The sequence below is a fragment of the Cinclus cinclus genome, chromosome 6 (genome assembly GCF_963662255.1).
Source record: "Cinclus cinclus chromosome 6, bCinCin1.1, whole genome shotgun sequence".
NCBI classification, from domain to species: Eukaryota; Metazoa; Chordata; class Aves; order Passeriformes; family Cinclidae; genus Cinclus; species Cinclus cinclus.
This window is the reverse complement of record NC_085051.1, coordinates 18,216,300-18,241,112: the sequence shown is the minus strand read 5'-3', so window position 1 is coordinate 18,241,112 and position 24,813 is coordinate 18,216,300. Positions and strand designations below refer to the sequence as shown.

General features: G+C 41.7%; 1 protein-coding gene across 2 annotated transcripts; it reads left to right on the top strand.

Annotated features, from left to right (window-relative positions):
• Nucleotides 1-2,268: 2,268 nt before the first annotated feature.
• Nucleotides 2,269-24,776, top strand: PHRF1 (PHD and ring finger domains 1). 2 transcript variants are annotated; one of them, XM_062495152.1, is made up of 17 exons: nt 2,269-2,805; nt 3,135-3,257; nt 4,727-4,959; nt 5,864-5,947; nt 6,925-7,046; nt 8,666-8,763; nt 9,301-9,473; nt 10,937-11,066; nt 11,374-11,513; nt 12,345-12,532; nt 13,319-13,438; nt 15,116-15,270; nt 16,117-18,897; nt 19,607-19,683; nt 20,231-20,491; nt 21,561-21,689; nt 22,845-24,776. In XM_062495152.1, exons 1-17 carry the CDS (start codon nt 2,715-2,717, stop codon nt 22,977-22,979), a joined length of 5,040 nt encoding a protein of 1,679 aa, XP_062351136.1. In that variant the 5' UTR covers nt 2,269-2,714; the 3' UTR covers nt 22,980-24,776. The 2 variants fall into 2 exon arrangements, with proteins under 2 accessions (XP_062351136.1, XP_062351135.1); XM_062495151.1 differs by having other exon boundaries at nt 19,607-19,758.
• The last annotated feature ends 37 nt before the right edge of the window (nt 24,777-24,813 follow it).

Sequence of the window (24,813 nt, the reverse complement as noted above, 5' to 3'; positions counted from 1 at the left end):
GCAAGCTATAATCCAGACGCTGTGTAGATACGCTGTGCGGGTGGATGAGGCACCTGTCCGAGGAACTGAAGCGGGGTTTGCTATAAACATCAGTGGTACTGAGTACCAGACAAGGGATCTCTGGCCGTATGAACCTGCATCTGTATTCCATCCTAAATTCCTCTGAATGGAGGAAATTATAAAGTGGGATGCAGAAGGGAGGATTGGTGCCTGTGAGAGCTGCTTGCAGCTGAAGGGATGTATGGAGAGTACTGCACACCATGGGATTTTCCAAGTGACCAGGCAGTGAGAGGTTGAGGACGGGCAGGAGGGCACGTCCTTCACACCCCCAAAACTAAGAGCAGCTGTAGCTGCCTGAGTCAAATGGCCTTCAGGCATAACTGGTTGCTTTTTAGCAGTCTGGCCTTTTGTGTTACAGAAGTGCAGAGTTAAGGTTTGCCTTGGAGGAAGGACTGCCATTCCTTCCTTAACCAAACTTCTTGGTTAACATGATCATAAAAATGCTTTCCATCTATTTTGTATTTGCTAGTTTTGGCTCAGGGGGTTTGAAAAATTCTGATGTGGTAAGTGCTGGAGAAGATGGGGCTTTTGTACAGGTAAGTGGACTCTCTGAAGCGTATCATGAATGTGTTTGTGTTTCACAGTGGCAATTTGTTTGAAAGGTCTCCCGTAAAAAAAACCCAACAACTTAGAAATGCTGCTTATTGCTCTTTAAAAATAGAAGACTCTCATATTAGGTGTATAGTCAACCATAGTTTCCCTCTTTATTTCTTAAGAGCAGCTGCCTGTTTTGGAAAAGGTTGTTTGCAAAGTAATATTTGTGATGTGCTAAGAAACCTCAAATTCACTTGATCTCCTCATTGCTTGGTTTCTCCTTGTCAGTTTCCAGCTATCCACAAAACAGACATTTTTTACTGATGGGATTTGAAGACTTGATTGTTTGCTGCAATACCAGATTTTCTTTAACTCAGAGTTTTGCCTCTGAGCAAAGTACAAGCTTGCATTTGCAGCATAAATATGTCAGTTTAGATTGTCAAGTCACAAGTGCTGATTTGTTCACCTCTGTGCCTAAAGGATAGCTTTCCATGGGACAGCAAGGCAAAAATAACACAGGTAGTGGTTTTATTCCACTACAGTGAAGAAATGCATGCTGTTTGGAAATGTAGCTAAGTGTGTGCGGCTCAGAACCCTGGCTTGTGGGAATCACTTTTTGAAACAATTTTCTTTTCCACCCTGTACTTATTGCTTTGCTTTAAGGAAGACTGGAGAGCAGGGAAACAAAGGCAATGGCCACAGTGAAATGGAGGCTTATCCGTGGTTTTTACCTGCCGTGGCTTTGGTTGGCCTTCATCATCCTCAGTGGCTCAGGGGTGCCGTGGCTGGCTGGGTGTGGCAGTGACAGGTCAGCAGGAACCCGCTCTGCTCCCACAAGGTGCCCATGGAGAAGTAGCCCAGGTTCTGCACAGCATCCAAATACACGGGTGGAACACGTGCCTGCTGCTGCCAGACCTTTCCTTTGTGTGTCCTGCTTGTCACGTCACCACAAATTTTGCATTGCTGTAGCTAACTGAGCTTTTGGGAGGATATTATGTAATGGAGTTTTGGTTTGAATAATTCATACCTACACACTGCTGAAACTTGAAAATTCAGGGTGTTTCTTCGTATTTTTTCTATTACATCATGGAGTGACTGGCTTTTGATGAGTCTGTGTATTTTCAGCCAACATACATGGTTTTTAAACAGTTTTTTAAACACTTCTGTTAACAACCACAAATTTAGCTAAAAATGTAAACCTCTCTTCAGGAAAGATCCTTACTGAAGTTAGGAGAAATCTTTCCAAGACCTTAGTTGTGTTGAAGCTCAGTCTTCCTTCTGTTTATTTTATTTTTTTTTTCATTGTGCACTGAAGACTCCATTTGTAGTTTGGGCTAGTTTGGTAGAACCTACGTTTTTAAGGCTCTCTGGTGCAGAACTGTGCTATGTGGCTTAAAGAACAAGTGTGCAAGCAAAGGTACAGATCAAGAGCACTTGAATAAAACATAGTGTTTTGTTCAAAATATCTCTTAATATGCAAGATATGTAATGGGGAGCAGAGAGAGTGGGAGAAGAGCCCCCATTTAAACTTCTCTACCACACTTATAAAAGAATCCTTTTTTTCATATTGAGATATGACACCTAGCTTTAAATGTCTGTTAATTATATATTTTCATGGCTTGCTTATAGAAGCTTGCCAGGGGTATGTCTGCCTTAATGATTTGTAGCATTATGTGTTAAAAGCTCTGATTTAATTGTCATTATGAATTTGGATCATGCAACACTTCCCAGTATCTGTCAGCTTTACTGCCAGTCTGTGCTGATGCACAGCAATTAATGTGATTGCATTAATATGCATTAAATCAGGTCTTATCTTTGCCATGGAATAATGGTTGTGGGGTCTCCAACTTTTCTATTTTATGACAGAGCTGTGCAAAGGCCTTTTTTTCTTCACAGCAGGGCTTTGAAACCTTACGGAGCAATAGCTGCTTACCTGCAGCCACCTCTGAATAGAGACTGGGAAAACTGCTCAGTGGTGTAGGAGAGCAACGTCCCCTGTCCCGCTCAGGTCTCCGCAGATGTGTGGGATGCTCTGTGCCAGTCTGGTGCCTGCCCTGCTGCTGTAGGTGCTGCGCTGCCTCCCTGCCTCTGCCGCCCTGCAGGGATTCCCATGTCCCACCATGGATGATGACAGCCAGGATGAGCTGATCAACAGGAACGCTACTCTGGGAAAGGGCAAAAGGCAGTGTCTCACGCTCCTCAGCGAAACAGGTGAGTGCTGCCTCTCTGCCTGTGCACCTTTCTGCTTTGAGGTTGCAAAACCTATTGATTTGCCCTCAGAAGGCTGGTAAAGATGTATTTGTGACCGTTTGTCACCTTCTTTCTGTCAGTTTTTTTGTTTTGCTTCGCTTCATAGCTTGTGTGTATCAGACTGCTGGCTGGCATGTTTCCCTGGAGTTTCTCCAGATGGGCAGCTTTGATACCACTGCGGAAATCCGGGAGTTCACTTCGTCCATAATTGCCTGATCAGGGGCTCTGGCACCTGTTCTGCCTGTCTGTCTGCATCAAATAGGTATTTCCTCTACTATTCTCTTTTTAAGAAAGCAATGGTGGAAATAGCTGGGATTCAGAAGATGATACTGACAGTGAAGAGGAAGATAATGACACTGAGGAAGAGGGAGGTGAGGAGGACAAGGAACAAAGTGAAGATGAGGAATTAGAAGGTAAGGTCTGTTCGTGTGCCTTAACAGGCATTTTTTAATAACTGAGGAAGAGCGAGATGAAAGTTGTTATTCCAGAAGCTAACAATGAAATGCAAATCCACAGATACTGCTGTGTCAGGCCAATGCCAAAATTCTACAGTAATAAGCAAACAAGTAATAGTCCCCAATTTCTAAGCCTTTAAAACATTTGCATGTTTGAAGACTATCTGCTAACCAAAGCAGGAGTGAACTCTGCCCCAGCATGAGGAGGAAAAAAAGTCAAAATTGCAGCAATAGCTCATGCTGTTTTTTTACTTGTGAAAAGCATGTTTGTTAGTTTGCTTTGGCATGAGGCTCTAAAATGAATGTTGTCATGGGAAATTGTGGAAATAAATTATTATTGCTGTAATACCTAGGATGGATGGAAGAGCACTTGGGTAGTTTTTCTTTGAAAAAGGAGCGTGGATGTTGTTTGAATTTGTCAATTTTACTAAAAACATTCTCTGGAGATACATGTACTTGTGAAACTGCTGCACTCAAATTAATATTTGGATGGACAAAAATAGATTTTATCAGATCCTAAAACTTCTTGTGAAGGCAAGAGCACAATTTTTCAAGTTACTAGTTACTGATTTGAACACAGCCTAAAAAATTGATGCCAAGTGCCAAAAAGCTTTATTAATCCATCATTCAGAGTATTCTCTGTTATGTCCAAACAGGAGAATTCAGTAGAAAAGATTAGGGCCTCATTCTCTTTAAAAAAACAAAAAATTCAGCCTAACAACAGCTACCACAGGGCCCCCTCAAAGTGAGTGGGGTTTTAGGTATGTTTTGTTGTTGCTTCTTGAAAATACCAGCTTAATTCACAGGTTTTAGGGAAAGACTAACATGTCTTTGTATTTTGTACTAAAAATAAAAATACCTTTCAACAATGTGTGCCAAGTGTTTAATTTTACTCAAAACCAGGCTTCTTTAAGTGGTTTCTAAGGCACTTATATCCCTTGGCTCACAAAATCATATTTTGCTGGTGGATTCTTCCATTTGCTATTCTGCAGTAGAGTGTGTTGCTGCTGCTTTTCCTCTGGAATATCTCTTAGAAAAACAAAAGTTGGGTACATGGTAACTTTATTATAACTTTATTTTTAACTTCATTATTTAGTGGTGGCCTGACATATCTTAACTGTCTTGTCTAGATATCTTTTGCTTTTCTGGTGTCTGTGCTTTTGATCTCTTGCAAGACTACTCACATTATCAGGCTTTGTTTTTCACCAGAGTAATCCATTGCTTTTTAGTGAAGGGATTAGGAAGCAAGAAAACAGCAAAAATTACTGCCTTAAACTGTGGAGGCTGTGCTTGACCCTTGCAGCCTCATAAAATAAGCTTACTTGGAATTTTCTGTGAACTGGAACCCTGTCCTGCCCACCCCCTCTGCCCTCATTGCTGAATCCCTGTAGCACACACAAACTATTTTCTATCTCTTGCTTCTTAAGATTGCGAAGATGATGATGAAGAGGAAGAAGAGGAGGAGGAAAGTGAGGCCACCATGGAAGGAGTGACTGATTCTATGAAATCAGAGCCACACTTGAACGGACTGAGCATCTCCTCTGATGAGGATGGTGAGAACTGCCCCATTTGCCTCAACACATTTAGGGATCAGGCTGTTGGGACTCCTGAGAACTGTTCCCATTACTTCTGCTTGGACTGCATCGTGGAGTGGTCTAAGGTGAGCTGTTTTGTCTGTGGTGTCCTGTGGCTTTCTTGTGTGCTCTGCTCTATTTCCTGTGATCATGCTGTTGGGCTGTAATGAGAACAAAACACTGTAATATTGATATTTGTTTGGGTTACTGCTGTGTTTGTCAGGATTCATGATTGTAGTTTGGATCTCTTTTTCTTGTACCCATCCTGATTTGTTCTGTTCTCTGCAAGCTCTAAGATCTTGTACAAGCGTGTTTCTAGGCATCTACAATTCATTGCTTGGATATATACATATTTCTCTGTATATCTGTCTTTATCTTTTCTTGAACTCTGTATTGTGACTATTGGATTGGAATCTGTTGCAACCCTGAACATCTAAGCATAGAAAAGATGTAAAAGAATACTGACAATCAGCAGGTTGCTCTGAACTCAGTTTTCAGTCAGAGTTCTTGCTACCAGTGTAGCTCCCAATAGTCATAATCCAGGGTAAGAATTACAACAAAACTTATGGTGCATGGTGCAGTAGCAGTGGTGATTAAACTTTTTGAAAAGCAGTAAATCACTCTTATTGAATATATTTGTAAGCCATTTCTAGTGGCTCATTCCTCCAAAGGAAAGTAAATGCCTTGAAACATGAGCACTATTTCAAGGCATTGTTTGGAAGAACTTTGATGTTGCTTTGGCAGTTGAATAATAATTGAATTGCTGCAGTAAAATAAATGCTTCTCTAAAAATGCACGTTTTCTCTGATAGAACACGTTGTTTGTAAACCAGATAAGTCAGTTTTAAGTACTTAAAATGTCAAGATCAATAGCTGTTAAAATGGCTACTACATTAATTTAATGCTTATTGCATTAATAATTTAGTTTTGTTTTTTTTAATTGAATAAAGTGATGCACGTATTAACTGTATTGGGATTTTTTTTTTCCTAGAATGCAAACTCCTGTCCAGTGGATCGAATCCTCTTCAATTGCATTAACATTCGGGCACATTTTGGTGGTAAAATCTTAAAAAAGGTGAGCCTTTTACTGTGGCAAACAACCAGGCCATTTGGCACAAAATTGTTATTATTCAAAAGTTTACACTTCTAGGGTGTTCATGTAATACTTGCCACCTGGATTAATGATTTCTTTCTTTCTTTTTTTATTTCTTATTTGTATTTGCTTTTTAAGGAGCTGTGACAATTTTTCTTCCTCTTTAACCTTACTTCCTGCAATATAGTGGCATAATTTGTGGTGGCAGGAAAAGAATGTTTTTTGTGACTGCCTGTTTTGTATAATGGACATTTGACTGAAAACTGTTCTGCATGGTTAAGCCTGTCCACATGTGGAAAGTGCCCTGCATTCTTCATGTGCTGTTATAGGATGAATAGGAATAATCTAGATTATCCATGATCTCTTCCTAGGAATGCTGTATAGCAGTTGGGTTTGTGAGGGAGGAGAGGCACAAGGCAGTAGGAGAGCCCTGAAAGGCACTGGTTGAGTGTGCTGGTAGTGGCTCACAAAGGAACATTGAAGAGTTGTCATTGCTCTTAATTGGTATCTCAGAGATATTGGTTTCCAGGGGACATTTAGGGGTTTGATGCTTTGTTTTCATAAACTGATGGTTTATTATTGTTTGCATTTCAACAGAATTGAGAGTTAACATTGAAGTAATATGGGAGGCAGCAAAGTTTACTCTCTAGTCTCATTTTTGGCATCTTATTGTTTGTTTGACTACTTTTGATCTTATTTATGGATTTTTGTTTTGGCTATTCTTAAAATGCAGTTTTCTACAGTCACTGGTGCTTGACAGTAGACAAGTTGAGTAAATGTTGTCAGGCATTTGATCTTGCCCTGGGTGTGCCAAATGAACTAAGTGAAGTTTCTGGTGTGTAACAGTCATTTTGGCTCCTTCATTTTTAGATTTTGCTGCAGGTGCTACTTGTTAGAGTGACAATAGATTTTAGAAAGTGCCACGTTCTGCATGAACTCTGAATCCCTGTTTTATTTAGATTCCTGTTGAGAACACAAAAACTCAGGGTACTGATGGAGAGGATGATCCAACCTTCTGTGAGGTGTGTGGCAGAAGTGACCGTGAGGATCGCCTGCTGCTCTGTGATGGCTGTGATGCAGGGTAAGAGGCTGCAGTGAATGGAGCACCTGCATGATTGCACATGGCCAGAGTTTGGTCCACAGGCACTGTCTGCTTTGCAGGCTTCCCCTTGCTGCTCTCTTCAGGTTCAGCCATGTATCCATGTGTTACAGTGCAAACATCCATCCCCATGATGCAATGGGTCTTTTTCTGGTCATTTAGCAATGTATGTGTGGAGAGTCGTACTCACATCAAGGCCGCAGGCCACCGAAACAGATGACTGTGCCTTCAAATGATGAAGGTGTTTGTGCTTATCCATGCAACATGTGGGTATCTGCAGGGTAGAACCTTGCATCCTTTATGTCTCCTTAAGGAGGGGATACATGACTTGTCCCAAGTGACTGGGCATTAGTGCTGTGCAGGAGAAATGCTTAAGATTCACAGTTTCGTGAAATGTTGAGGATTTTCTTTACAGCCATAGCTCTTAAATTATTCTCTTACTCTTGCTTACGTCTGTCTCTGCCCCCTCCTTAATTAATAAAATGAATGTTTAAGTAGAGTCATGAATATACTTGAACACAACTTTGGCCCTACAATTTTCTGCTAGAATGTAAAGCCCTTGGGCTGCTTAATCAGTCTTCTAGCGTTGTCAGTTTGAAGATGTCAGAGGTTACCCACTGAACAAAGAGAGACGCCAGCAATGAGTATGTAAAATAACCTTTCAAAAATTACTTCTAGCAAGCTAACTAGACATCTGGCAATGATGTTCTTTGTGTTCTGTGTCCATACACACTGATACCCTGTCCATACACATATGCACTGATTCACATTATGGGAAAAAGACAAAATCAGGAAGATTGTAAAGAATATCATCAGAACACTGAGTGTAAAATATTAGGCCAAAACAGTGTTTCATAGACCTTATCTGAAGCCTTATCTTTAAGTTCTTTCTGATTTTCCATAAGTCTGTCTCAACTCAGGGTATTGCTTCCGATTTTACTTTGTGATCTCCCATTAGTTACTATATAATTTTTAAAACGTGTTCTTATTTCTAGTTTGATACAGTTCATTTGTCTTCTTTTCCTAAAGTAAGTTCTTTATATATGCTTGATTTTTAGAGTTAACACTTCCTTAAAAAAGAACTTGCAGTCTTCACTAGCTCTCCATAACTGAGATTAACTCTAGAAAAATGTAGAATAGCTTGCTTCAAGTGCTCTAAGTAAGAGTACTGTTAATACTGTGTTGGTTCTCAGGAAGCTGATGTTATTTCCTGATTGCCTGTCTCCCCGGCACCTCTGTCCTTCTCTTGCCACCATCAGTTTTGTCTCTGCACATTTCTTGCAGCTCAGGTTCAAGCAAATGATTCACCACACAGTGAGGGAAAAATGCTCAGTTTTTCTGATTTTTTTTTTTTGTTTGTTTTTTGGTTTTTTTTTGAGCCTAAGATGATGAAAATACCGTCTAGAACTGAAGACCATGTATGTAAGTTTCGGGTAGCTTCCACTGTTTCTCTGAATCTTGGCAGCAGATACCTAAACCTCTCTTAATCTGCATTTCAGGCTCAAGAAAATGAGTCTGCCTTATGTAGCATGTAGATAAAGGTAAAATACTGTCTTCCCTTGGTAAGGAGCACATTGTTTTTCTTCTTTTCTCCCCTCAAGGTATCACATGGAATGCCTTAATCCTCCTCTGAGTGAAGTCCCTGTAGATGAATGGTTCTGTCCTGCCTGTGCCCCCATGGGTGCCAGTGGTGCTGCAGGTAAGGGGTTTGTGGTAGCCAGTCAAAGTAAATATTTTTCTCCCAAGTTAGATAATGTGAATCATGTGGTGTTTTGAAGGCATGTTTAATCTCCTGGTTTTATCTGTTTCAAGTAATTGTTTTGATAAGCATTCTCTCTTGAACCTTAAGATTAGACTTGAACTCTTGGCTGATGAGAGGATCTTGTTTATAAAGATTTTCATCTGCAGTTACAACCTGTGTAGCTGCTTCTTGTAAGCGTCCTTTAACCTTTCCAAGGCAATCCCAGCATGGTAGTGTTACATTGGAAAGAATTTATGAGTGTCCTGACCTCAGACTGCCAAGGTAGCAGCAATTTCTGTTACCTAGAAAAGTGTTGCACTGTGTAACAGTCTGAAGCAGTGTCTGTGCTCATTTCCATTCAAGAGGGTAATGGCTGCCTGCAGAGGTGATTGGTTTAAGAAAGGGAATGTTGATTTTTTTTCTTTGTTTGTTTGAAATTCTTTAAATAATTTCACCTGTAGAAAGAGAAGTAAGCACAGCCTGTTGTTGTTCAAGATGCAGATCATGTCAGTGAGGAGGAGGTGGCTGCCCTCATGGCCGATGTTGTCCCCACCACCAGTAGGCTCCGTCCTCACGTCCGGACCCGAGCCATCGCCAGGACTCGGCAGAGCGAGCGCGTCCGGGCCACCGTGAACAGGAACCGCATAACAACAGCACAGCAAATTCGGGTACCCACGGGATTGCTGAGGGAGCCTCTGCAGCACCCTGGGGAAGAGTTACTGAAATGAGGCCCCGTTTCAGTAGCTCAGCTGTGTTGACTGTCTGTAGCACAGTGGTTAGTGGTTGTGGACTTCTTTTAATCTGGGACGTACAGCATGTGCAAATTGGAGCACATGACCAAGATGCTCTGTTCTGAAATGCTGCAGCAAGTTCCTCTCTTAACCTGCATTTTTGTCACCCCTGGTGTGAGCAGAATTGTATTTTTGTTCCTGGTGGCTATTAATACAAAGTTTGTGCACCACTTCTGGATTTTTTAGCATGCTTATTTGGCAATTGTTTATTTTCCTTTCTCCTCCTACCTCCTTGCCCATAGAAGTAGAACATATTGACTGCCTTCAACCCAATTGAAAAGAAAATATTTGTATTTTTAAGGTTTCTGTGTTTGTGAAAATCAGTCTCTTGTTGGAAGAGGAAAAAAGCAGATGTGTCCTCAAAAATATGGCCAAATGAGTTCAAGCACATTAACAGTACTAGAGAATCTATGCAGGAGATTATCCCAAATACACAGGTCCCTTTCTTACTGTATGAAATATAGTTTGATAAAGCAGTCATAAACAAAGATCCAGCTCACCTTAAGTTTTTATCACATTTTCCTTGATTTAAGGGCTTCCCAGAATGCTTTAGCAGTTGTTAAATTCATTGTCCTCCATCATGGAGATGATATTATTTGACTGCCAAACCCTACTGTCTCCAAACCCAGATGTTTCAATTTAAACTTTAGAAGAATTAATAAAATAGAAAAAGTTGATTAATTATTCAATTCATTGTTGTTAAGCAATTACAACTGAGTAGTCAGGGCTAAATGTTGAAAAAAAAAATAGAGGAAAGTGCTGTTTGAAGTGAAAGACTCTGCAAGGTAACTGTTGTTATTTTTCCTTCTTTCCCTACTTGTTGTTTTAGAAATAGAGTGGAGTCATCTCCTGTGGGTTAGAGGAGTGGTACCTGAGGGCTTTACTATTCCATGGGAGTGTAATCCTGGGAACCCAGCACTTCCCATTCAAGAAGCTTTTCCTAGCTCCACTTCTCAATGTGCAGGGATGATTACAAACTGCACATAGAAAGGCACTGTTGTTGGTCTTTGTCTCTGAACAGAAGTGCATCTTATTTTGGCTCATACCTTGAGTTGACTGAAGCATAATTCCACTGGTTGAGGGAGTGTAAGCTGTTGTCCTCCAAGCACAGTGAGAAGCTGGGAGCATGAATGTAGCTCTGAAGGAAGCTGAAGAACAAGGTCCTTAATATGCCAGCCAGTAAATTTAAAAAGTGATGTAATTGCTTAACTGGCAGCTTGGTGATGTGAGGGATTTTCTCATTTGAATCTCAAACCCATTTTTTTAATCAAATGTTTTTATAAGTAAATGTTGCTGAGCTTTAGGTACCTGTATCATGTAACTTCTGATCCTCCCCACAGCATGTGCCAGGGTACCTCATGTCCTCTCTTCTGGATGAAACCATTGAGGCAGTTGTGGCAGGCCTGAACACAGCCATCTACCAGCGTCCTCTGGCACCACGTGCTTCTACCAGGCAGAAGAGGAAAACTGGTAAGGGCATCAGGCACCTTAGGGGAGCCTGAATACTACAAAATACATCAGCTGTGTGCTGCCACACCTGTGCAGCTATGGAGGTATCCCACATGCATTTTTTTCTTTCCCTATGTCACCTCTGCCCAGAAGAGCCATGAAGGTTGTTTTGAAATTACTCCTAATGATGTCACTTTTTCTGCTGTGCTGTTGGTGGCACACTGTATGTCTCTTTAAGCTGCTTTGTGTGTCTGGGGGGGACAAAAAGGAGTACAGTGTAAAATACAGTGCCAGCACTTAGCCAGATCATTGGTTCTTGTCCCATCAGGAAGGCGGAAGAAAGTAGGAGGCAAAAAAAGAACTCAGACAAAATCTGCTGCTGGGAAGAAGAGTTCAGGGGCACAGCTCAAGAGACGCAAGCGTCTGACAAAGAAGAGGAGGGGGAAAAAGACAAGAGTAAGATCACATGTGAGTGATTTCTGCCAGTCAGTGTCTGCCATTTTCAGCCCTCTGTAAAAGCACTATAACATGGGATTCACTTGGAAGAAATGCCACCTTACAGTCATAGCAGGCACCTTTCTTTCTGGTGGGACTCTGTTCAGGATGTGTCCAGTGTACTCCGAAAGGTGCTGTATGTGGAAGTGAATTGCAACTTCCAGACAGGCTTGCTGGCTTAGCTGACAAATCCTGTTACCTGGACTGTAAGGATCAGATGTAAAGCATGTCCTGCAGGCTTTGTGTCCTGCCTTGCCATTCACCTGTAGCGTTTAGTTGATACTGATGCAAGCTCAGTTAAAATTGGCAGCACCTGTTCTTTTTAATAGACTATAGGTATTTGTGGCTGTGTTGTTGCAAACCCAACTTATCAGCTGTAAGAGCTCTAAAAATTCCTTTCAGATGTGGGTAGTGTTCTCTTGTAAATTACTCTGCAGAATACTCTACATCAGCTTGATTCTCTTTGTCAGCTGCTTTAACTAGAGTCTACATCTTAGAGCTAGAACTCCAGCATTTAATAAGGAAACCACAATTTTGAACTGACATTATTAAATTTTTTTAGAAGCTTAATTTATCTGGTCACTTATATCTGATACATGCAGTGTCTGTTTGAAGTGACATATAGGCCATAGTTAAAAGTGTCATAAATGCTTTAAAAAACCCATAGACAATAAATGCACACCACTTGTGCTGCTGATGGTAATAGCCTGATGACTGTACACAGCCCAAGTCAAAAATCTGGGGCTTTAAACACAAATTTACCTGCTCTAACATACAAATAACCCAATCTCTTTGTCTGTGCAGGGGAAAACTGAGGTTACTACTCGCTCCCGTATTGCAAGAACCCTTGGGCTCAGTAAACCTGTGCGTGGGGCTTCACTTCCTTCCATGTACAAACCAACAGAGCCCTCACTTGGGCTGATGAGAGCAGATATTGGTGCGGCTTCACTCTCTGTGTTTGGAGATCCATATGAGTTGGACCCTTATGAAAGGTGAGAGATCTCTGCATTGTGATCAGGGGCCTGGTAACTTAACAGGTGTTGGGTTGTTTGTACATGCAGCTCCACGCAGAGTGTGAATCTCCTATCTGAAGGCAGCTTTGGGTACATAACCCATGTTAGCATGTAATGGCCTGTTCTTTCTTTATTTCTTTATGCACTGAGTTACTAAACTCGTAAGGAATCAGCCTCCTCTCAAGTGTTCTTCTGAAGTAATCAGCCTCATGAAAACTTTCAGTAAGATCTACGGGGCTCTTGGAAGGTTAGAATCTGAAGGAGTCTGGTCCTTTTGCTTTTTATTTATTTAAGTGAAGACAGCTGATGTATTTGGTGTTCAGTAACCACAGAATTAAATGTATGTCTGGAATCTTCTATGTTTCTCCTTTACTTTTCCAGACACTTCAAATTCAGGAGAAATCTCACTATGCCATAGTTTGTGTCACTCATAAACTTAGAATTTTTAGAGAGGGGGCATCTGAAATTATTGTTGGTGAAATTTAGTTTTCCACTGAATACTTCGTTTTGATCCTTTCATAAAAGAAAATTGTCCATTTAACATTTTAGATATGAACATAATGCATTTTGAGTCTCTGCTGTATGAATCAAGCTGTTGTATTTAGGCAGAACAGAAAATCAGTATATTGCACAAATATTTTTTAATATATCATCATAAAACATGAGGTGCTCTCTAACCGTATCTGTCATAGTGATATCATCTCTTTAATGTGAAAAAAATTACAGACAATTTCAGGGTTCATGTGTGTGTGTGTTTTATCACAGTAATGAAGAGGTTCCAGCAAATCCAGATTCACCAGTGAGTGCCAAAAGGAGAGTTCTCTCCCAGTCAGCACTGAGGTCTCACCGTCCTGTAGCTAGACCCGTTTCTGTGGGACTTCCCAGGTAAAAGTCCATTGTTATTTTATTATTCTTAGTTGTCCAATGACCCTGACAAGAGAGTAAACGTGGTAATCATCCTTGTTTAACATTTTTCTTACCCTGTCTTCTAAAAAGTGCATGTGTGTGTGTGTGTGTGTGTGTACATGCATACCTGCACAAGTGTAGATAAATAACCACATCAGTTTGTGCAGTAATTCTTTTTTATGTTGAATACATACACTCTTTCATACTACCTTTAACATTTTCACCCTAATCTGACTCCTCTTACTGTCTGTTTTGTGACTATTTAGTAACCCCATTAGTGTGTTTTAACTCCCAGACTCATTAACCTTTAAAAAAACCACTTGCTTCTTTGAGAGGGCTGTACCCACCTCACTGAATTCTGCTGTGTTTTAGCTCAGAAAATTGAGGAAAAGGTTTTTTGGTCCTGCAGTTTGACAGGTGCTTTGCTGTCTGTGTGTTGCAAGCCTGCCAAGGACAGGGAGCACTGGCTGCCCCACAGTTGGCATCCACAGTGAATTTTCAGGACTGAAAGGTAGGACACAGGGAATCGGCAGCATGATGAGAAGAAAAGGGATGAGGAAAGTCACTGAGGCAGGTAGCAACAGAGCTACAGAAAACTGCAAGTCTGAGAGAGCTGAAAAAAATGAAGGGAGCTCAGCTTAAGTGGTTAAAGATGTGAAAGGTTTACATAGCTGTCCTCTAATGCATCTGACTTATAGAGAAGGTTGGTTTCCCAGGATTAAGGTAGCCTATGATAACTTGGATTCTTTGTCTTTGTCCTGGGCTACACTGAGTTTCTTGGTCTGGCCTTAGCAGCTGATTCCTTTAGTGTTCCCATTTTGTCTCTCTACTGTGTGTTATTACAGGTGTTTTGGTATATGTCATATGAATAAAGTTTGCTTTGTTGTCATACAGAAATGAAATCTAGCTCCCTCAAAGAGCTGGGTCCCTTTGGAAATTTGTTTTTTCAGCAAACTCAGACAAAACAGCCCCCCAGATCCCATCAACACAAAAGCAACGAAAGAAAAACTAAAACACCCAACACCAGAAACACCTTATCAGTCCATATTTCAAGAACTGAGAACTTAAACCATCTTCATAAAATTGAGTAGAGCATAAAGGAGACTGTTTGTGCTGTTCCATGTGTGGGAGCATTGCAGTTGTTTTTCAGTGTAATTTCTCTATGCCATGCTCTTAGCTACCCCTACCAGTGGCACCTTGTGATTAAACACTGGTTTAAGCTGTCATTTTTTTAGACAGAAGTGTAGGCCTGAGGAATACATTTGTGTTTGTGATTTAGTGGGAGCAAGAGAAGCAGCTAGGATAGAAATATCTCTGAAGTGGTAATCAGTGGTTTGTACTCCAAAAATGTATTTTAAGTGCACTGGAAAGTTAATCTTGATATACAGCACAGTGAGCACCAGCATTGGCTAACCAAAAGTCTCAGATATGATTATTTTCTTATCTTGTGTTATTCCTGTGGGAAGTAAAAGCTTCACCTGCTGTTTGTCAGAGAAAGATGGGGACTGAATAAGTCTAGTGAAGCCAAAACTACAAGTGAACTTCCCTGGCTGACCTCTCTTTATGCCCTTGACTTTGGTTTCGTTTTAATGTAATGTGTGTATAGAACAAGTTGCTGTAAGAGTAAAGGAAATGTAACCCCTCTGAAACATGCAGAAGCAGCGTGCCTGCCTTGAGTCCTGATCAAGAAGCAGAAGCTGCTCCTGTGCCTGATCTGTTGGGAAGTATCCTGTCTGGACAGAGCCTTCTCATGATGAGCAGTTCAGATGTGGTCATCAATAGAGATGGTTCACTGACAGCGAAGAAGGAAGGTAAGGACTTGGCACCTCATAGTGCTCCTTGTTTCATCCACATCTGCCCTGATCCTACAGGCTGCACAGCTTTAAGTTTAGGGATACTCTTGAGCATTGGAATATGTAGGATAGATTCAGTAGCTGCCAACAGTAATCTGTATATAAGGTAGATGTTCTGCAACAGTGTTGCTTGTCTGTGTTTAAATGCAGACCTGAGATGTTACTGGAGGATTTTAGTTTTAATAACATAGTTTTCTGCTTTCAAAAGAACTGCACGGTGGTTTTGTGCTTTGCTTTGTTATAAAAAATGTAGGACTGGATAGACCAGAGTTATCTCAGTACCCAGTTTTTCTGGCATGTGTCATGCATTGCTGCCATGCCTGTGATCTGTACTTTAGTTTGGAGAGCAGGGTGAAGGACCTTAGCAAGAAATTTCTTTACAAAAGTAGATCTCTAAATATGTACTATCATCTTCAGCTGTGTCTTCCCTTGGCATGGCATTACTTGAAAAGAATCTGTTCAAATTAAACCTTGGAGCTTTATTCTTAAAATAAGTACCTCTAAATGTCCTCTGTTATAGTAATTTCTGTCAATTGGCAACTACAGGATAATAAGCACTAATCAGGTGACACCTACAGAGCAGAATCATTTATTTCCTAAATGTTAGTGATTGTATCGAAGACATGGTTGTCTGGCACTAAACTGTAAGCATCTGACCAAAAGAACTGTTGGACTTCCTTATTACTGTGTGGTGTGTACAAACCACAGTGGAACGTAAAATAATTAGCTTAGTACTTCTGTTAATATTGGTAGAAAATGTCCAGGACTGTCTTGAAAAGCTGAATTTCTGTTTGTGTGCCATAGCTCCATTTCACAGAAAATCAGCAAGTGACTCAAGAGTGGAGGATGGTTCAGGGCATAACCCCCACCCAAGGACAGCACTCTCAGGGACCACAGCAAGTAGCTCCATGGCCGGACCTTCCATTTCCTCGGGTCTGAGTACTCGCTCCAGACCCTTGTTCTCATCACCTCCACCCTCACTGAACAGGAGCGAGTCTGCAGCAAGCCCTGCACAGACTGCACCAGAAAAGGCAACTGTAAAATCAGAATATTCAATGACACCCAGGTCTGTCCAGACTCAGAATACAGCGACTTTGAGCAGGCATGGATCAAAGTTAGATGAAATACCCAGATTTAATGGCAAATCTAAAAACTTTGTACCCACTGTTTTGTCTTCAAAGCCTCTGAGCTGTAACTTGAGTTCTGGCTCAAAAGCTGTAACTGTGAGGCAGCCAGTAAAACCACCTTCCCAGAGAATTGACATCTTTGAGCTTCCCAGGATACCAAAGATTAAAAAAGAAACCAGCAGCAAGCAGGTGGAGCCGGAACCTGCAGGAAGCCAAAGCTGTAATATCCCCAGCTCCTGTATAACCCAGCTGACTGGCAAAGAGAGCACTAATCAGCCAGGTAAGGGTAACAGGGTGGAGAGTCAGAAGTCCAATTCCAAGGAGCCACAGCAGCAGACACGTCCAAGCAGGGTGTCTTTCTCCACCCATCCTGGCAGCTCTAGCGCTTCTTCACTGCTGGGCGCTTCGAGGGGCAAAGGGTCAGGCTCTTTTGAGAGTTTTAAAATCAATATTCCTGGGAACACAGGACATCCCAGCAGGCTGTCTAACCCTGGATTTTGTAATACTTTCCGCCCTGTGGATGAGGAAGTGCAGCAGAAGGAGAATCCTTCACCTCTTTTCTCAGTAAAGAAAAAGCAAGTCAAAAGTGAAATCTATGACCCCTTTGAGCCAACGGGATCGGACTCGAGTTCAGCAAACAGCAGTCCTGAAAGGCTTGGCTCAGGGATCCCACTAACTAATATCACCAGGACTATTTCCATTGAAAATCCAAAAGTTCAGACATTTCAAACTGTCCGTCGTTTCACCCCTTACAAGGTACAAAATGTATTTGAGTCCGGGACTGACTCTGACGTGCCGTCTAGTAACACAGAGTCTCATGATGACGTGACAGTAGCAAACAGGATTGTAGAACAGATCTCTGATACAGAGGAACGAGACAATGTGGATGAGGAAGATGTCCCAAGCAGTCCTTGCACTTCATCTGCTGTTAAGGAAATTTCTAATACCAAGTGTTTAAAGGAGGAAAGCAGAGAAGGACCTAATGTGTTCTTTAACGCTGAGGAATTGATTAGACCAAGTATTAATGTGAAAATAGAACCAGATAGTCCCTCAAAGAGTGATGGGCAGCAGAAAGTCCAAAAGGTAGAACAAGCAGAGAGGCGATCACGTTCCAGATCCTGTTCAAACTCCAGCTCCCGAAGCAAGAAGAAAATGAAAAGGAAAAAAGCACCTGTTGAAGAGCATAAGAGATCACGTTCAGGGTCAAGAGATAGAGCACACTCAAGGGACCGAAGCTCCAGATCTACCTCTTGGTCAGGTGGAGAAGAGCACAGCAAAATGCACATGTTAAAATCCAAGAGCCGGAGGTCTTCTACTGACCGTTCTAGCAGTCATGAGCGATCTAAAAAAAAGAAAACTAAGGATAAAACCAAGGATAAAAAGGCAAAAACTTCGTGGTCTAGGGACAGAAGGAAATCTAGGTCACGTTCAGGTAGTCCTGGAAGTACTTCTGATGTTTATGAGAATAGGAAAAAGAAACGGCGGTCTCGCTCTAGATCAAGGCGGAGGGACCGCTCCCGGTCAAACAGCACTGAGAGGACTAAAAGGCGGAAGCACAGGAGGGACAAAAGCTATGAGAGGTATGATAAAGAAAGTAGTTTGAAGTCAAGGGACAGAAAGAGATCGAGATCTAGATCTCGAGAGAGGAGAAAGTGGAGGTCTCGGTCTCGGTCTGCGTCTCGATCTTGGGAGCACAAAAGCAGCAAATCAAAGGAAAAAAGACTACGATCCCGATCACGTTCCAAAGAAAGGAAACATAGATCAAAAGAGACCTTGCTTCCTACTGCCCCAGAAAAGGATCAAAAGCCTCCAGCTGAAAATGTGACCAGGTGTTTGGAGCAGCCCCATTCTCTAAAACAAGAGCCAAAAGAGGAGGTAGTACTAGAAGGGCTTTCCATAACCATCCAACCAAATGTCAGACTTGAGGAAATACAGACTGAGACCCCAGTTCAGCTGAGAGAGGTCCAAGAAACTATAAAGGTAGAGCCCATTTGTCAGGAAGTGAGCAGTGAAACTGCATTCCCTGCGCCAGAGATCACAGACATTTGTGTCCCAATTGGTGGTATGGATTCTTCTGCTGAAACAGACCTAATGAATAGTACTGATGCAGCAGTGCTCGGTAGCTGTAGCAATACAAACCTAGAGATTACGGTTAAAATAGAAAATACTGCGTTGTGTCCATCTCTGATGGAACAACCCCCAAAGAAGGAAATTATCATGCACGTTCCAGCTGAGGCTGCACCGATTCAAAGCTCATCCAAAAGCAAAGTCACAGATTGTGTGAGGGAGGTTAAGGAGGAGTGCCTTGTCTCAAATGAAAATACAAGTAATTTCACTAAGCCTGAACTGGGAATGGTACCTCAGGGTCCTGCCTTGAAATCAAAAGCACCAGTGAAAAGAGTTACCTGGAATCTTCAAGAGGAGGAAAGCAGCACGTTGTCTGCTGGAAAAGCTCCAAGTAAGTCTCCTTTGGAAAACAAACAGCAGTTGAAACAGGCTGTATAAGGTTTTGGGTTTTGGTGCCTGGCCAAACCTGGCTGTAGTGTAAGAGCTCTGTCATCTGAGCTGGGATGATGCTGTGGTTTGCAATCCTGAGAGCTGGCATTTTGCACTGGTTGAAATCACGAGGCGAGTTTGTTAATGAATTGGAGAGGACGTGCTGTCAGCACAGCTCAGCCCGCAGCAGCTTGTTTGCTTGTGGAGCGCGTGCAACAACCCCATCACTGAACTGGCAGCCCATGTCCCACCCTTTCTGCGCTTAACTAGAATGGCTGCTTTGCATTCAGAATTTATAAATGTTTCTCAAAACCAAGGAGTGTGACAAATCTCTCACAAGCTCGCTCCTTTGAATGCTGCTAACCCGAAGTTGCCAGAAGCAGTTTGGCTTGGAAACCTGTGCTATTTGTGTTGACAGAGTTGCCTGTGTTGTTCTTGTTGGTTACTCTCACCAGATAAACCTGGTAGAAAGCAATTGCTCAAGGGAATGAGAAGCTCTCTATTATCAGAAACTTTAAAATACAAATGACTGTTAAAAAAATTCCTTTTATAGCTAGCTTTGTTGTTAGTTTTTTGTTTATTTTAATTTTAAAAATCAAATTGGGTTGGAATCTTTGATAGATTATTTTGTTCTTAAGATGTTTTCTTTTCCTTCTCTTGGGGATACCTAGGGATGCCATTTTACAAACTTCAGCGAGCAAAAGAAGGGACCTGGAAAGCAGAGGATTTGAACCAAACATTAAATCAGGTGCAGTTAAATGAGCCTCCTCCAACCAATTATATGATTCCTGAGCCTATGTTTCCTGATCTAGATTCCTCTCAGGTTGGTTCCTATTCCAGCACCCAAGTGTCATGGAAGGCATCCCATCTCATCTGTGCCCTCGTTGTGCAACACCCTCCTCTCATGGCAGTTTGCCTTCTTCTGCCTGTGGTACATTTCATGTAGCCCATACACTTCAGCAATCCTTCAATCATTTAATCTCCCAGGTGCTCCTTACAATTGAAGAAATGTATTATCTTTCAGTTATGCTCTGTACATGCACCTTCTGCTTTCAGCAGTAGCTTGCAGAAAGATGGTGCTGCCTGAGAAGTTGTGAGCTTCTTACTGACTGTGATCAGGCTGTAAATGCTGGCTTGGTAGCCAACAGTCTGAGCCATCAGTCTGTGCTGTCCACCAAGTGAAAGGGCACTGGGGCTGGTGATAGCTCCTGGTGGATAAAAGGTGCTCTGAAAATACTGCTCTGATGTTGTGTCTTGTCAGCACAAGTGTTTACAAAGTGGTGTCTGTTTCTCAGGTGTACTGTCAGAACATCCCTCTGGCGCCAGCTCTGCCCTCCAGCCTGCCCCCGTATGCCCCGGTGAGCCAGCCCACGGTCCAGTTCATCATGCAGGGAAGTCTTCCAGCTCTTGGCTGCGTGGCAGGACAGAGCCTCACCCCAGAGCCAGGCAGCCTGGCTACGGCATCTGAGCCAGGAATCCAAGCTGCTTCTGTTGGAAGTGCGGAGGAGAAGATCAAAACACCCAAACCATCAGTGGATAAAACAAAAAACGAGGAAGTGAGTGAATGCATAAAATTAATAAATTTAATGAGCTGTTTGTTTGAACTTTTTCATTTGGGGGATTTTTAAACTTTTTGTACTGTATTTTCCCAGCCCTGCTGGCTTTGGTGACTGACTATGCTAACCCAGGAGCAGCAGGCAGTCCTCTCTTTGAATTCATTTGGGATTTATTCTATTTCAGGGATCTGCTTTCTATTGGTTCATCACAAGAAGACAGATTAAAACATCTGAAATATATTCTTAAATTTCTGAAACTTTCTTGCATGAATATTTGGAAGGGACTTTCCAGAAACTACAGTGTCCAAGTTTCTCTAAACACCTGGTTTTCTCGTTTCCCCTCCAGTTTTGAAATTAATGTCAATTCTCAGCCCTATAGAGACGTAGGATTTTATCTTGTTGCTTATCAGCACTGAAAATGCGGATACTAATGGTGATCTTTCAGTGCAGGTCCCTTGCTGCTAAGTTTTGGGTTTGCTGCACAGACCATCTGCTCTAGGCACAGTGGATGCTAACACAAGAATGAAAACAACTTAGCCCGTTATTTTGCTTCATACCATAGAACCAAACAGTAAGATGCATTTCCTACCAAGCCTCCATTTATGAGCAACAGATTTTATGAACTTGTTTTGGTGGCACCTGTAATCATTACTTCACAGGCAACTCTGCAATTTTCAGATTGTCTTGAGAGCTGTCTGGAGCTTTATATTCACAGTTGTGGTTTGCTGCTTTTACAATCTGATGCCTTTTGTGGGATGTGTGTTTACTTCAGAGCTGTTGGAAGGGAAGGAGGATACCAAAATCAGGAATTCCACGTTGTAGTCATTTGCTTAAAACACATTCTTTAAGATACAGAATAAATGTTAAATAAAGCAATGGCTCCTTATAGGGCAAACTAGTATTTGTTTCAAGACAGTAATTGACAGTAAAGGAAATCACTTCGAGGTGATTACTTGGGTTGTTGAAATTGTGAAATGAGAATTTTCGTTGTTTGAGCGTTTCCAAGAAAACAGGTTCAGAAACCGTTCCCAAGACAGCACAAAGTAATGCAGTTCTCTTTCCTGTGCAGTACATGAAGAAGCTTCACATGCAGGAAAGGGCTGTGGAAGAAGTGAAACTTGCCATCAAACCTTTTTACCAGAAGAGGGAGATTACAAAGGAGGAGTACAAGAGCATACTTCGGAAAGCAGTGCAAAAGGTGAGGGCCCAGTGAAAGGAGGTGGAGAGGAGGAGCTGGGCAGGTCATTACATTAATGACAGCACTTGAGATTGCACTTACCATTTCATGTGTAGCAATTACATGCCGTAACTGGGCTAGCAGATCTTTGGACCCTGACTCATACTCTGCAGTTCTGTGGTGAAGCAATAGTTGCTTTAAGCAAGACTGATTAGTGCCATTGATGAGAGCTGTCCTTTAATAAGGTGATGTTTTCAGTGGACAAGAGCATTGCTAAGCTTCAGTTGTCTGAGCTGAAATGTTACCAAATCTCCCTCACTAGGACCTTCAGCCAGAATTCTAGCTGATAAAGTGAGAAAATACTTTGTGCATTAGGTCTTTGAGCATCTGTGGGGTCCCTGAACCTTGGAAGAGAGTGTTGCAATTTTGCTGATACTGAATTTTGTCTCAAATCTTAGCGCTGAGTAGTTCATGGCTGCGAACGATGCAGTCAGCAAGTAAATGTTGTCTAGTGAGGGGAAGTAATGCTCCCGTGGTCAAGGCAGTTAATTGATACCTCAGAGAGCAGTGTTTTCTCCCTTCTCTGCATTCTTGCTATCACTGAGAAATTCTATCATAAATAAAAATTCCCAAGGTGATGGCTGCAATGTCACAATTTCTGTGTGACCCATATGAACTGTAAGAGTTGTTTGCAGGAGAGCAGAATAGTGACCTTTGCTACTGAAGTCACTGTGAACTTCTCTCTGAAGAGAGATTAAAGTAACTTGTGTAGGGTCTTTTCTTTCTCCCCATCTCAAAATGAGTTCTCGAAATTGCCAAATTATTTTAAAATGAGCATTGCTTCCTCAAAAACAACCCAAAAATGGGATATCAACACTTCCTTGGTTACCACATGTTACGTAAAATTGGATGGATGGGTGGAAAAACCTGCAGTAAAAAGGAGTAATTTTGCTTTGAGATGCCTCTACGTTCAGTTGGTGCTCTGTAGATAAGCTCTGGGCCATTCCTGGAATGCTTGAAGAAAAATACTACTCTTGTATTTGTTTTCTGAGTTATGTACCCTGCTATGACCCTTGGGGTCTGTGCAGGAATTGGCTCCCTTGCACAGCTTGGGGCTTCTCTGCCACTTGCCTGAGCTGCTGTCATTGACCAAGTGCCCTTTCTGATCCCCTGCAGATTTGCCACAGCAAAAGTGGAGAGATCAACCCTATGAAGGTGGCTAACCTGGTGAAGGCATATGTGGAAAAATACAAACACATGAGGAAACATAAGAAAACTGATGGTGAAGACACACATGAAGTGGAAAACTGAGAGCAAGCCACAGCCAGCATGACTTGGACTGGACTTGTCCTGGCTGTGGACACCATGGGAATAACAGACCTGCAGTTGCATCTTACTGTAAGCAGAGTGCAGAGAAACAAGATGATAATAGACTTTATCTGTGGAACCTTTTCTTGAATTTTTCCATATGGGAATGAATTTAGGATTTTTTTGGATTACCTACAACTGTAGAACTACATAACAATCAAATGCCTCAGACCAGCAGAGTAATTCAAGGGAAAACACAGTAGAGATTAATGTTTGGAACTCTGGGATTGCTACAGTTTTCAGCATTACTTTGATCACATTTTTGGGCTGTGCACTTGTCTTGCTAAAGTTTGAAACTGGAAACCACTTTTCATACAGTATATTGAGAGCTGTATACTGTTTCCCATGTGTTTATTCATCAAAATATGGATTGTCTTTAGAAATTTCTGATTTAATACTTGAAATGTTGTATTTTTAGCCCATTAGATGGTGAGCGAAGCTTTACTCGCTCTGGCATTTGGGGATTGCAGAAATGAGCTGACCTTTATAAACTGACTTCAGAAACACTGCTCAAGCTGTGGTGTTTATTTACATTCTGTTGGAAGTACCTTGTTAGTGAAAAAAATTAATTTTGGGGTGGGAGATTGTGTTGCACTTGTGTAAATAATGCACTGATGGCTGGTTTTGTGTCTGCCTTTCAGGAAAAAGCGAAACAAAATGCAAACATCAATTTTCTGTAACAAGCTCAAAGGATAAGGTTGAACTGATGTACAAAGCAGAAATGTGACAGAGTTTATAAAATTATTTTGAAAGGTTTTTGTCCTATAACAGGTGTCATTTGTTTGTCTTGCATCTGCTTCTTGGCCTGGCTGTTCCATGTAAACCTGCATGCTTGTCTCTTGCATAAGGAACATTGTGTTTGTGGAAGAGGATTGGAGTTGGATTAGTAATTGTCCCTCCTCCTCTGCAGGAGAACTGGTCTTCCTAGCCAGAATCAAAGGAGGCCAGCACACATTCTGACTTCATCTCGATTGCCTTAGCAAAACTCCTTGCCTGCAGGTACTGCAGAGCAACAGGTCTTTTAAGTGACCGCCTGAAAACCCTTAAGTGATATTCAGCACCCTTGAACCTGACTTCAGTCATTCCCCATCAAATCCTGCTAGGGAGGAGACGTTTTACCGAGAATTTGAAGAAAAAAATTGTAAGTTACAAACCCAAACTGGCTTTCCCTTCACAGGAACTGATTTGGAGAGTTTATTTTTTTTACTATTCAAACAAAACAAGCCTGTACACCACTAGTGTATGGACTGGCACAATGATTCATTCCTATCACTCACTGTGCTAGAGGAGTGTTTATGGATGAATCCTGAGCATTTTGGAGTTCATCTTCCTTGGTTCTGTGTGCTTCCTCTGGAAGTGCAGCCTGGATGGACAAGAAGGGAGTGGTAACTTTGGAGTTGCTTTGAAGATTCTTGGAACAGACACAGTACTGACTGCAGAAGAACACCTGGCAGAGAAGGTATGGTTTCAAGCTAAACTTGTAGCTGGAATATATAGCTGTAACATGGGTGTGGGAGTTATGTAAATACAAATACTGCTGATAGATTTCTTGACAAAATAAAAATTCAGAAACTTTAAGGCACTGTTGACACCAGAATGAGAGAATGTGATCTAGTTGTGCATATGCTTAGGCTGGAAATTGAACTCCTCTGAGTATCTCAGGGGAGCAGTTCTGCCATAACCTGTCTGTATGAGTGAAAAAGAGTGGTGTGAAAAACAAGGCTTGACCAAATAAAAGAAGCAAATACACTCTTTACCAGGAGGAGATGGCGTCAGT

Bases quoted from the DNA above. Each gene is read 5' to 3' on its own strand.
- PHRF1 (XM_062495151.1), top strand. From the start codon at position 2,715: ATGGATGATGACAGCCAGGATGAGCTGATCAACAGGAACGCTACTCTG. The intron at 7,047-8,665 runs GTAAGAGGCTGC...TCTCCCCTCAAG, and splicing joins TGTGATGGCTGTGATGCAGG to GTATCACATGGAATGCCTTA. The intron at 9,474-10,936 runs GTACCCACGGGA...TCCTCCCCACAG, and splicing joins CAACAGCACAGCAAATTCGG to CATGTGCCAGGGTACCTCAT.